Source organism: Tachysurus fulvidraco, chromosome 2 (assembly GCF_022655615.1).
Source record: "Tachysurus fulvidraco isolate hzauxx_2018 chromosome 2, HZAU_PFXX_2.0, whole genome shotgun sequence".
Taxonomy (NCBI): domain Eukaryota; kingdom Metazoa; phylum Chordata; class Actinopteri; order Siluriformes; family Bagridae; genus Tachysurus; species Tachysurus fulvidraco.
Window position 1 is genome coordinate 3396766 of NC_062519.1, and position 13985 is coordinate 3410750.

Consider the following 13985-nt stretch of genomic DNA (forward strand, 5'->3'; position numbering starts at 1 on the left):
ATATGATGACTATATGACTATAATGATAAATATGATCATTTAGTCAGTCAATAGATTTGTTCTGTGGCCATGCAGTCATTTTAACTTGACACCCAATTTTAAATATATAAAAGATTTTTCAGGTTTGTTATTGTTATAGTTTCATATTAAGGAAAGTTGCCTGGTATATAAAGTGTCACCTTGGGTCTTGTTTCATTCTTGAACTTTTGCAGCCTCCGATGCCTCATGACCCACAGCCACTCTCTGTTCCTCAGAAAGCCAACACGGGAAGTCTACTATTGAGGATATCCTGAATCAAACACATGCGCCTCTAGAATTTTCAAGGCTAAGTCAGTCAAAGCTGCATTTTTGATTAATTCTATAAGAGAGACAACATTCGACGTGTTTCCTTTTGAGTCCCGGTTCCTCTTAAGGTTTCTTTCTCTTCCATCTAAGGGTTTTTCCTCACCAGTCACCTCAGGCTTGTTCATTGGGGATAAATACAAACACATCTAAATAAGTCTCATATTAATCTTGAACTTTTTGTACTATACTTTTTATGTTCTGTTAAGCAGCTTTGAGATGACGTCCATTGTTAAACAAGCTATACAAAGAAAAAGAAAAAAGCATTTGAAGCATTGAAGCATTTAAACTTTAACCTCACTGTTCAGCACTTCATGCTGAATGGACTGAAGTTTTTCCTGAACTTTCTCTAGTAACTATTTACACATGGAAGTCTGTTTCTGTAAGGACCATGTGAGTTTATTTAAAGTGTATAGAAGGATTCTCCAGTGCTAGAGCTTCGTAACAGTCTGAGGTAAAGCTGTAAGGTCACACTGTCTTGGCATATCAGAGAAAATATGTGTAACGTCATTAAACCGAAGTGAAAACAGGAACTTTTTTGTTTCGTGGACATCGAATGTAACAATAAACGGATAAAAAGTATGACATTATATACTCTAATTGCTTAACCACGGACGTGGTGGTGTAAGTATCGTTCACTATTTCTGTTTCATCGCATCACACCGATTTCATTGAAGCATTGTATAAATTTGAAAACTTTTTAATAATCCAAGGAAATAAAAAAGACACAAAATCAAATATAACTGCAAAAAGGAACACGATTTTTTTTATTAAACCTCAAAACTAACCAAAAACATACAGGTAAAATGTACACCTTTAACTTATACACTTTTATAAACAAAATAAAGTCTATAATCTATATTTACATTAACAGCTGGTTTTAACAGTAGTTTTTTTTTCCTTCCAAATCCTACTTTTTTTTTATTCCCCCCCATAAATCTGATTTTACAGGTAAAAGATACAAACGGTATTCATTCCTTTTTTAAAATATATACATGATTCCAGCTTGTTTGTTTTATACGCCAGCTAGCGATAATTCACGCTTTTCTTTTATTCCTCAGTTTTTCTTCTTACTGTTTTTTTTTAATATTCCATTTCAGCTTAAAAAAAAAAAAAAAAAAAAAAGTTTGAGAAGTCAAATAATTACGAACGTAAACACAAACCCAAGCTATATACACAAAAAATGATAGGGACAAAAAAGCGAGGCTAGATGGATGACTTCTCACGTATTTCTATAAACTTTACCCACTCTGGCCAAATATATAGATCTTAATCTTTTTTTAAATAAAAGAATAAAAGTGCATGTTCATGCCTGTGTGCCTCACATTACTGTAGAGATCGAGGTCAATACCGCTCCTGAACAGCAGACGGCGCCATCAGGCGTACACTTTCAGAAATAAAGGCACCAAGCTTCACTATTCCTTGTCGTTGTGTATCTTTCTAATAAAAAGAAAAAGTACAATGCGCACATCATGACTGCTAAAAGCTATAAAAGTGAATGAAAATGAAACCACAAATCACCTTCACCTTTGTTAAAAGATACTAAAGACAAAAACGATGGGAAATAATAGCATGGCTTCGACAAGGAACAGATAAGGATTGGTACCTTTTTGTGTGTGTTTAAGATTTAGGGTAGAACCATGAGCGTAGAAATCTAAATAAAAATAGGATGATTATATTTCCTTTTCTTTTAAATTCCCTTTTGCCATTCGGCACAACCGAAGCGTGGAAAGCTACCGAGTTTGGCTCTAATAGGAAGTCTAGCTTAAGGCAGGGAAAGCGTTTACCGGAGGTCCTGAGACACAACAACGATAATAAAAACGATATTTAAAATTCCTTTTTTTAACGTATTCAGATGTTCTTACATCATCGGTAGTAGGATTAAACAAATTGTACAAAAAAAAGAAATTGTACATACGGGAAATTTTAGTTTCGAAAGTAATGGAAAGTTATTCACGGGATTCCAGGTTTCACTACATATAAGAAAAAAAAATAAAAATAAACAAACCCAACATAGTGTGAGCAGCTAAAAATAAACATTTCCACACAGGATAAACTGGTCCAACTGGTTGAACATTTAGGTTCCAGCTTGTAATTTTACAGTTTCCTTATTAAGTAATTAAATAATAAGCGCTTAAAAATGGAGACAATTTTGAAAATGGCAAGCTGTTGTTTATTTTTTTAATGACGATAATTAGTGGCATTAATACAATAACTGGTTCTGTTGTATCAGTTGGACCTGTTTTGTTTGTTTTTTCCCCACCATCTATTACTGTGATATATTACATACGTGTTCCAGATTTATAACATGGACATAACCGGTCACGAATTAAAGACGAGATTTTAGGTAAATTTACTCTAAAGTCATGTGACGTGAACTAAAAAAAAAAATCGGTGCAAACCAAGAACACAAAAAGTGTTGATTGCATAAGTATTCACACACCCCATTACTGTAAAACACCTAATATTGGTTCTTTCATGTATTTTTTTTTTCCCCTTATCATTTTAATTCATTAGCACTTTTTGTCAAAACCGGTGTTTATCGTTCTAATTTTCCCCTGAAATTGTTTAGTACGTTTACAGCTGACAACATGGCACTAAACACTAAGTAAGCCAGATTAATCCTTGATCGGGTCAGGTTCAGCCCACGGGCTGTTAGCCGGATGGACCTCCTGCTCCTCGTTCATTATAGACGTTAACAGAAGTTACAAGAACGTCACGTCATTAGTCTAAAAACGGTTTAGCTTTGTGGCTCCAGTGCAAAACGAATCCTAAAACACATCACATCTGATCAGATGCATTCGAGGTATTGTAATTGTACGTTTAAAAATCGATCGGTTCGATATAATGTAAACTTCTTGATTGATTTCAGCTTCAACTAGAGGAATCGTTTGGACAAAAATATAAAAGATATTTTCTTTAGGTTTTTCTTTCTAAACAAGAGAACTTCGCATACGTTTGCTTTAACGTTAATACAGGAATACAAGTGCCAAACTAAAGTAAGCGTTAGAAATTTATTGGGGTAAATAGTAAACATATTAACGATTAGTTCAACCTCAACTACACATGAGCCCAGTGTTTATCTGCTGCGCATGTGTGCGTTTCCTCCTAAAACTCTGACCATCAGCAGCACTGAAGGACTGTCAAATACATTTATTATTATTTTTAAATATCGAGCATTTTTTTAATAAGCCGTCTTTTAACTTTGTCACAGCCGCTGGCGTTAAAAGTAGTCTAGCAAAAGCAATGGTTCTTTCTCCCGGGTGAAGTGTGAAAGCACCTTGTCCCAGGAAACCCCGAAGGTTTCACCACACAGCACCTTGCTCTCGGCTCCCTGCCCTGTCTCAGTCAGTGAGGACCACCAGCTCACCCTCGCTGCGCTCTCCAGCTTCGCTCTCTTCTCCCTCGCTGTACTGTGGTTTGCAACGTGGCCCGTCCGCCTCCTCCGGGACACGTGGGGCTTGGGGTGGATCGAGGGAACGAGGGAGGTAGTGCTCCAGAAGGGAAGGGTGCAGAGGCAGGGTCATGGACATGGGTTTGGTGGAGTACGGAGTGTCGGCCGTCGAGTAGTGCAGCTGCTGATCTGATTGGCTGCGGGATAAAGAAGAGAGAAAGTTGTTAATAGACCGTTGTGAAAAGTATAATATAAAGAAAAATATAACCTAGGCGTCAGTGGAAATATTTTCATTTCGGAGTATATTAATTCAAGGACCTCCAGTTAAGAAGGAGCCTTTATTTGTCAGTGAAATTCGTCTCTGCTTGTTAGGAAGTTAGGGGGTCAGAGTGCAGGATCAGCCATGATATAGCACCGTGGAGCAGAAAGGGTTAAGGGCCTCGCTCAAGGGCAGAACAGTGGCATGTTGATGATGCTGTAGCTTGAACCCCTGACCTTTTTCTCAGTAACCCAGATCCTTAACCTTTGAGCCACCACTTCTACTAAACTCAACACAACACTGATAGCATTTGATTTGCTCACCTGGGTGGATACGAGGCACGCTGCTCCTGCCTGCGGCTCTTCATCATGGCCTTGTACTCGCCCACGCGCAGCCGTCTGCCCTCCACAATGCACGTACGCTTCGGCCGGGGCTTGTATTTGTAGTCGGGGTAGCGCTCCAGGTGCTGTCTGCTCAGCCTGGCCTGCTCCTCGTAGTACGGCTGCTTCTCCTGGTTGGACATAGACTTCCAGCGTGATCCTACAGGGGGCGAAACCGAGGTGCAAATCAGGCCGAGCTCTATATACTATGCCACTGCATACCACTTCACCTTTGATTTGACATTAGGGGAAAAACTAAACTCTCTTCTGACTCAGTAGGACACTGTTTATCTGCTCTGACCTTTTATTATTTTTTTAAAAAAACTAATAAGGTACAAACCCACTGCACATCGTGAACACACAAGTTCAGTGTTGAAGATAAATCTGAGCTGATTTTAGATGAACAAACACTCAGATCATCTCAAAGAGCGGAAATGGGTTTGATATCAACATTTACTCTGAAGATACAAACATCGGTGTTTAAGTCAGGAATGTAAAAGAGACACACGGACGTAAAATATGCAGACAAGGTGAAGACTTGAGATGTAGTGAAGTAACAAAAGGTGAGTAAATGAATCCAGTCAGGGTCAAAGGCAGAAGGAGAGAAGTGGGGGGGAGCGAGGGGCGCAGTGGGTTGCGGTTATGTCGTGAGTTTTGCACAATGGAAAGGAATGTCAGTGTTTTGTCAGAGGAAGAGGGGGAGGAAGGCAGCTGGAGGAGGATGAGGGGTGGCTCTGGGTGGTGTTTTCCTGTTAGCCAGGGAAGCCAGGTGGCAGTTCATGCCCAAACTTTCTCCGTCACCCTACAACTTCCCCCACCCCTTCATCCGCCAGCTCGTCAGCGCCAGCCGCGGCGCCGGTAGATGAAACAACCCGAAGAATCAGAAAGCAACACCTGGAATGATTGAGAAAACCACGGGGCAACAACAAGGGGTAAGTGTTAAGAGGACAAAGACGTGAAAGAATGTAAGGTGGAGAACAAGAGATAATTACAAAGAATGTGCTCAAGGAAAAGAAAAGAAAAGAAAAAAAAAAGAACAGGTGCAGATTGAGTGAGAGTCCCTGAGGTTAACATCGTGCAAACACAAACAAGCAGAAGCAGTCGAGATAGGTGCTAAAAAAAACAAAACAAAACAAAACCACTCACCCAGGATCTTGCTGATGCTCGAGTTATGCATATCAGGAAACGCTTGCAGGATGCGCCGGCGTTCGTCCTTCGCCCACACCATGAAGGCGTTCATGGGTCTCTTGATGTGACCAGAAGAGGAGCTCCGGCTGTCACTGTAGCCCCCGACTCCTGAAACCATCTGCCCTAAAAAACACCCAGTGACAAAAGATCTTAAGTCTATATCACAAATATTATCTTAAAAAAACAAATGGACTCACAGAGCAAGCCTTTAATTATCATTCTTTAGTCTGTTAGGCATTCCAAAACAAATAATGGTTACCTGCAGTGATTTAATTAGAGCGATATATGCAAATTCTTATTTGTGCTCCAGGCGCAATGACCTTACAATGTGCTACTATGAACACAACAAAACTAGGAAACAAGTAATGCCAGGAAATATCAGGAAGTTCTGGTGTTAAAATAACAGGGTGAGGTTTACAAGTCAGAGCCTTAAATATAAACGGAAGATACCTTCTGAGTCATCGCTGAGATGCTCGTCGTTCGTCCGTACAGATTGTCTGTCGTCGGCGCGGTCCACGTGAAGGATGCGCTCGGCTCGGGACGATTCTTTATAATCGCTCTGCGCACAATGCAAACAAATCAAAGAGTGAACCGATTGCTAGGTAATGTTATGCTGAGACAAAGGGCACAAAGGACAAGGCGTGAAGATACTTATACAAACTCTTAAATAATTATGTGCGTGAACAATCCCTGTCATTATAATAATATTATCAATAATAATAATAATAATAAAACTAATAATAATAAGTTGAAGTCGTCTGAATAGTGAAAGGCAATTAAAGCAGGTTCAAGAGGAATGCTTGAAGAGGAACAGCCTGAATTCACAGTATACAAAGAGAAAATAATCATTCCTTCCTGCAGGTAAAATTGAAAATACTGGAGGAAAAAAAGTGACTTGTTGACAGGCTTGATGCAAAGTTCTAGCCACACCAAGAAAAATAAACCGTGAACGAGAAGCGTGTGAAAAACAGCTGTTCCCGTAAAAAAACGCGCCGCTCTCGCTCGGGTGACCTGTTGTAAATCGATACATGACCCTTAACATGTTCTCTGAGTTTCGCTCTGAGCGGCGGTGACAAACGGCGAACTCCAGGTGCCACTGACCAGCTGAAATGTGTGTGTGTGTGTGTGTGTGTGTGTGTGTATGTGTGTGTATGTGTGTGTGTGAGAGAAAATACCCTGGTGCTTGCTGCTTTAAGACGCTGACTCACCAGCCTCGTGCTGCCATCCCTCTCCCGGCTCGCCGGACCTTGGCCTCCTCGTAACAGCTGCTGGGCTTCGTGGATGGTTTGGCTCACAAGATCGCCGTCTCCCAAGAAGCCTAGAGAAGGAGACAAGAAAAAGATTTACACATGATCATTTACCTTCTCATCCTCTTCTGTCTAACACCTAAGGAACTTGGGTTTATTCCAAGCTTATGGTCTTTTTTAAACAAAAAAAAAGAAGAAGAAAAAGAAGAAAAAGAACCAAGGCCGCATTTCAAAAGACATGTGCCAGAGGGAACACCCCGAAGGCACTAACGTATCTTAATGTTTAAGATCAGTGAGACACCGGAGGTGATGACAAGATCTAAATTACAGCAGAAGAAGAATGAATAGACGAGTTATTCTTCTATACTATACAGTCATTAAAACACCCGAGTGCACATCACAGTAAACAATTAAAACCAATTTACATCAAACGACTCATTGTTTAAATGCTATTCAGTCTTCAAGCACAAGAAAATGCCGTCGGCTGACGGCGACTAAAGACGACGTTTTGTTTAATTTTTGAAACATTTATTTCACAGCGAGGCTAATCTGTGCGTGACAAACGTAAGCTACTGTAGATAAAAGTTTTGTGGCCTCCACGTATTCATCCCTCAATAATTATCATCCAAAGCAACGAATTTAGTCACTACAAACTGCCCTCGTACACACCGAGTCAGAGACAGCAGAAGCATTAATAAAACTCGCGGTCGATTTGAATCTAAACCGTGCGAGTCACAGGTAAAAGGGGAAAAGGGGGAAAAGTAAAAAAGAAATAAATAGCCGAAGCAGTATGAAGTCAAGGGGGCAAATGATTCAGCACTGATGAGCAGAAGGGCAAAAGTATTGATTGTGTACTATTGACTACAAAACAGCCCAAAGTCACACAGCACTTTATCAGTGTGTGAAAAACTGACACTCTTTTTTTTTCTTTCCTTTTTTGCTCATCTTCTTGCGGCAGGATGATAAGAAAATGTAAAATAAGCATTTGGCAGAAAACCATAAAAGCCTGAGAACTTAAAAAAAAAAAAAAAAAAAAAAAAAAAGCTTCAAGCCAAAATGTAGGAACGAGTATTTTCAGATTTACATAATTTAATGTACACTGAATGCTGAATAACGACAGGACCTTAAATATAAACTCTTAAAGTTACTGTAGTGACTGAGTGAAGTGGAAATGATGCAATGTTCATTTGTTCATTAACATCCTTCATACTGAACCACTGACTAATACTCAACACTTTTACTGAGACACTGACTAATACTCAACACCGTTACTGAGACACTGACTAATACTCAACACCGTTACTGAGACACTGACTAATACTCAACACCGTTACTGAGACACTGACTAATACTCAACACTTTTACTGAGACACTGACTAATACTCAACACCGTTACTGAGACACTGACTAATACTCAACACCGTTACTGAGACACTGACTAATACTCAACACCGTTACTGAGACACTGACTAATACTCAACACCGTTACTGAGACACTGACTAATACTCAACACTTTTACTGAGACACTGACTAATACTCAACACCGTTACTGAGACACTGACTAATACTCAACACCGTTACTGAGACACTGACTAATACTCAACACCGTTACTGAGACACTGACTAATACTCAACACTTTTACTGAGACACTGACTAATACTCAACACCGTTACTGAGACACTGACTAATACTCAACACCGTTACTGAGACACTGACTAATACTCAACACCGTTACTGAGACACTGACTAATACTCAACACCGTTACTGAGACACTGACTAATACTCAACACTTTTACTGAGACACCGACTAATACTCAACACCGTTACTGAGACACTGACTAATACTCAACACTTTTACTGACCCACTGACTAATACTCAACACTGTTACTGAACCACTGACTAATACTCAACACTTTTACTGAGACACTGACTAATACTCAACACTTTTACTGAGACACTGACTAATACTCAACACCGTTACTGAACCACTGACTAATACTCAACACCGTTACTGAACCACTGACTAATACTCAACACCGTTACTGAGACACTGACTAATACTCAACACTTTTACTGAGACACTGACTAATACTCAACACCGTTACTGAGACACTGACTAATACTCAACACCGTTACTGAGACACTGACTAATACTCAACACCGTTACTGAGACACTGACTAATACTCAACACTTTTACTGAGACACTGACTAATACTCAACACCGTTACTGAGACACTGACTAATACTCAACACCGTTACTGAGACACTGACTAATACTCAACACCGTTACTGAGACACTGACTAATACTCAACACCGTTACTGAGACACTGACTAATACTCAACACCGTTACTGAAACACTGACTAATACTCAACACTTTTACTGAGACACTGACTAATACTCAACACTTTTACTGACCCACTGACTAATACTCAACACCGTTACTGAGACACTGACTAATACTCAACACTTTTACTGAGACACTGACTAATACTCAACACTTTTACTGAGACACTGACTAATACTCAACACCGTTACTGACCCACTGACTAATACTCAACACTTTTACTGAGACACTGACTAATACTCAACACTCTCACGACAACACTGACTAATACTCAACACCGTTACTAAGACACTGACTAATACTCAACACCGTTACTGAGACACTGACTAATACTCAACACCGTTACTGAGACACTGACTAATACTCAACACCGTTACTGAGACACTGACTAATACTCAACACTTTTACTGAGACACTGACTAATACTCAACACTTACTGAAACACTGACTAATACTCAACACCGTTACTGAGACACTGACTAATACTCAACACTCTCATGACAACACTGACTAATACTCAACACTTTTACTGAAACACTGACTAATACTCAACACTTTTACTGAACCACTGACTAATACTCAACACTTTCTCACGACAACACTGACTAATACTCAACACTTTTACTGAACCACTGACTAATACTCAACACTTTTACTAAACCACTGACTAATACTCAACACTTTCTCACGACAACACTGACTAATACTCAACACTTTTACTGAAACACTGACTAATACTCAACACCGTTACTGAGACACTGACTAATACTCAACACCGTTACTGAGACACTGACTAATACTCAACACTTTTACCGAACCACTGACTAATACTCAACACTTTTACTGAGACACTGACTAATACTCAACACCGTTACTGAGACACTGACTAATACTCAACACTTTTACCGAACCACTGACTAATACTCAACACTTTTACTGAGACACTGACTAATACTCAACACCGTTACTGAGACACTGACTAATACTCAACACCGTTACTGAGACACTGACTAATACTCAACACTTTTACTGAGACACTGACTAATACTCAACACCGTTACTGAGACACTGACTAATACTCAACACCGTTACTGAGACACTGACTAATACTCAACACCGTTACTGAGACACTGACTAATACTCAACACCGTTACTGAGACACTGACTAATACTCAACACCGTTACTGAGACACTGACTAATACTCAGCACTTGTACTGAGACTGAGTCTGTGAAAGTGTTAAGTATTAGTCAGAGTCTCTACTGTCTAATACTCAACACTTTCTCACTCAACACTGACAAACACTCTCTCTTGCCGAGTCTAAATCCTGACACCTCACTACACAGAGACCTCCGGACGTACCACAAAGTAAAGAATCCCTGCAGACGAACACTCGGGTTAGAGACGTCTTTATTAACGTCAACATTAATCCACCAACGTCAAAGAGCAGGTTAATAAACTCACGCTGACCCTTCAGTGAAAACGGTACATCAGTCTAATCACAGTCAAAAGACAAAATGTTCCATCAGAGCAAAAAGGGAAAATGTTCATCCCTTTGTAATCCTACACAGTCTACAGGTGAGGGTGTTTCTGAATTTCCTCACCGTCACTGGTTTTTCCACCCAGACTAACGGCATCGGCACAGTGGCGATCGACTGGTGAACGTACCGTCGGTATATTGAGCCGAGGGTTCGTGTTAAGTCATGCAAATGGACCGAAACTAAAAAAAAAAAAAACGTACGTCTAATAACACGGTAGTTCGACGCTTGTGTGCGTGAAGGTGTGTTTTTGTGTGTGTATCACACACCCAGGCTAAGTGCAGGTCGAGGTGGGCTGTGCTGAACATCTCTGCTCCTGTAGGTGGACTGCAGGTGGGAGGAGGGATGATCCAGACTCTGGGGGCTCTTGGGTTTGGCTGTGAGGTTCAACGGCTGACTGCTCTCCTAGAACGCAGGGGGGGGAAAAAAGAAGATAAAAGAAGATAAGCAAGAAATAGGAAACGAAATCCAATGCCGAGAGGAAATCCGGAAAGGAAGATATGTACCTGTCGATAGACTGTACCACTGGATCTTTTCAGATGGGTGGAGTGAGGGCTTGAGAGGAGCTGCATGGGATATTCCACTGAAGATAGAAAAGGAAAAAAAAAAGAATTAAAAACATTGTTTAATCAGTAGATTCCTAGATCAGTGGAATGCTTCCCCCCCCCCGATATCTTTAACTCATTGAGGAACACAACAGTCATGTTCCTAACCCTAATCTTTGACCTGTGACAAAACTCCACAACGCAGCACATCGAACAGCTTCTTCTCTTCTGCCTTTGTGCTCCGTTCTTTTCACTCACTCACTTTCCTTAAGGGAACATGCAGTACTTTTGTACTCCGGCTTGTCTGTGGCTTTTCCACCACCACCACCACCACCACCACCACCACCACGGGGACGCACTCGGAATGAAAAGACGACCCTGAGCCTCTGCTGAGGCCTTCTGCAGTCTGCGCACCGAGAAGCAATTCCACTCGGCTGACCTCTAGTCGAGCTTCTCGTGTTTACACAAGAGGAACAAAAGCGAGAACACCAGCGCCGAGGCTTTCATTCGCACAATTACTGCTTTTATTTAAAAATTAGACCTTGAGATTAAGGCAAGAGGAAAGAAAAAGGGAAATCGAAAACCGAGATGCACTGAGGTCAGAAACTCAGAAGCTTTCTGAGAATTTTATTCATCAGAAAAATTGCCTATGACCCAGGTGTCATCGTTTTTTTTTTTAAACTCATTGTGCACTGCGACACATTAACAAAAGACAAATCACACTCGATAACCTTGGGCCACAAAAGACGAGATCAAACAAAAAAAAAAAACTTTTTAAAGGTGTGGAGGTTGTTAATATTTGAAATCATTTGCTTAGATCTGGTAGAAAGAAAGCATTTGATCGAACCCGGTTCCTCCACATGAAGTGTAAAAGCTAACAGTTACACAATGCAGAGCTGACGTCTGATCTGACGAGAGAGCCAGGATTCATGAAACAAAACACTCAGTCTTATTGAGTGATGAAGGAAGGAAGGAAGGAAGGAAGAAAAGAAAGAAGGCAGAAACGCTGAGAGAAAGGAAGGAACAAAGAAAACGAAAATTAAGAAGAAGAAAAAAAAATCGCGCAGGAAGAAAAATAAGAAGGAGAAAGAAGGACGAAAGAAATGAAAGAGCAGAACGACGATGAAGGAAAGATGAAAAGAACATGAATGAAAAAGGAGTTAAACAGTGCGTTAAAAAAAAACAACAACAACAACACAAGAATAAACCTAACATGCTTAAAAAAGGACAATGGATGAAAAAAAAAAGAGGGAAGAAAGAAGAGAAATAAGGAATGGACTGGAATTCATTTAGAGTTATATAAGTGGGTTAATGGAATGGAGTTGTTTCATAAGTAAAATGATTTAAATAATTCAATTTCTTTCGTTTTTCAGAACGAGTTTCAGCAGACTTCTTAGTTGTCTTACACAACTATCCAGAATCTTTGTTCACACCTCGAGGCCTCTTTCTATCACACCCTGATCCATCGATCACTGCTGGTGGACGTGTCTGTGAAGTTAACAGCGAAAGGAAACTCGAGTTAAACCAACGTGTTCGTTCGAGAACCGCTGATCGTTCGGGAACTTGTCTTTTTGAAATGAAGTCAATCAAAAAGACAAAAGCTTCTAAAACTTTAGTTCATTCATGCCAAAAAAATCTAAATAAAAAAGCTTTAAACACAAACTCGACGGCTGCGTCATCCTTAGTAACTGCATGGTCAGGGTCGCTATTATTTATAATCGGCTGCTAGCTACTCTTTTGGAAATTGCACATAAAGGTGATGTTTTTGTCGGCGACAGATCAGTCAAAACAAGAGCTCGGATTATTCTGCCAGAACAATTAACATTTCAGAATACAAAGAGCAGAATGTGAAAAATACTTGTGTGAGTTACAGGAAACATTTGGACAAAGAGAGGGTGGAGCAGGGAAAATACTCTGCTTTTAAAAAGATCATGATAAAAATCTAATTATCAGTTTGCTTGTGATGTCACAGTACAGGGTGGAGAAGTGAAGGGGAAAGATAGAGAGAGAGAGAGAGAGAGAGAGAGAGAGAGAGAGTTCAAAACTTTCACATTTTCTAACCATTCTCGATGGAAAGAAGTGCCACACACACACACAGACACACACACGTACACGCAGGGGGAGACACACACACGCAGGGACACACACACACACACACACGCAGGGGGGCGGACACACACACACGCAGGGGGCGGACACACCCACACAGGCGGCGGACACACGCACGCAGGGGGACACGCGCAAAGACAAAGAAACCTACCCAGACACCTACACAGACACACCTACATACCTGCACGCACACGCACACACACACACACACACACACACACAGACACCTACACAGACACACCTACATACCTACACACACACAGAAATACCTGTGAGGGAGAATGCAGTGTGCACAATTGTCTATTTCCTCATTGTTAGCACTTCATACAGTCTCATTGGAATGAATTAAAAATGATGAATGTGGTGACGGTTATGATGATGATGATGGTGATGATGATGATGATGGTGATGTGATAATGTGATGATGCTGATGCTGATTATGGGATACGGATACGTTTAAACACGCTCTCTCAGAGACACTCACCTGGCTTGCATGGAATGGGCTGAAGCGGGAGTCCCATCTGCGTATCAGAGGACACGGGCAGCGGCTGTGTGTTGGTGTGGAAAGCCGGGATCATCACATAGGGCAAGTTTACCTGCTGAGGCAAGAGTGAAAGGGAGTACGATCACTC

General features: G+C 40.7%; 1 protein-coding gene across 7 annotated transcripts in view; it reads right to left on the reverse strand.

Moving 5' to 3' along the window:
- Nucleotides 1–1082: 1082 nt before the first annotated feature.
- The window catches only part of LOC113647866 (SRY-box transcription factor 13), a 33249-nt gene continuing 20346 nt past the window's right edge, over nt 1083–13985 (reverse strand). For 4 of the 7 annotated variants that reach the window (XM_027154848.2, XM_027154850.2, XM_027154844.2 and 1 more), the window contains 8 exons: nt 13838–13952; nt 11206–11282; nt 10969–11104; nt 6739–6881; nt 6014–6122; nt 5522–5686; nt 4319–4535; nt 1083–3933 (listed from right to left, as the gene is read on the reverse strand). In XM_027154848.2, the coding sequence (XP_027010649.1) occupies nt 3687–3933; nt 4319–4535; nt 5522–5686; nt 6014–6122; nt 6739–6881; nt 10969–11104; nt 11206–11282; nt 13838–13952 (1209 nt within the window). In that variant the 3' untranslated portion in view covers nt 1083–3686. The remainder of the gene's footprint in view (nt 3934–4318; nt 4536–5521; nt 5687–6013; nt 6123–6738; nt 6882–10968; nt 11105–11205; nt 11283–13837; nt 13953–13985) is intronic. The other 3 variants (XM_047808552.1, XM_027154845.2, XM_027154846.2) reach the window with 3 other exon arrangements.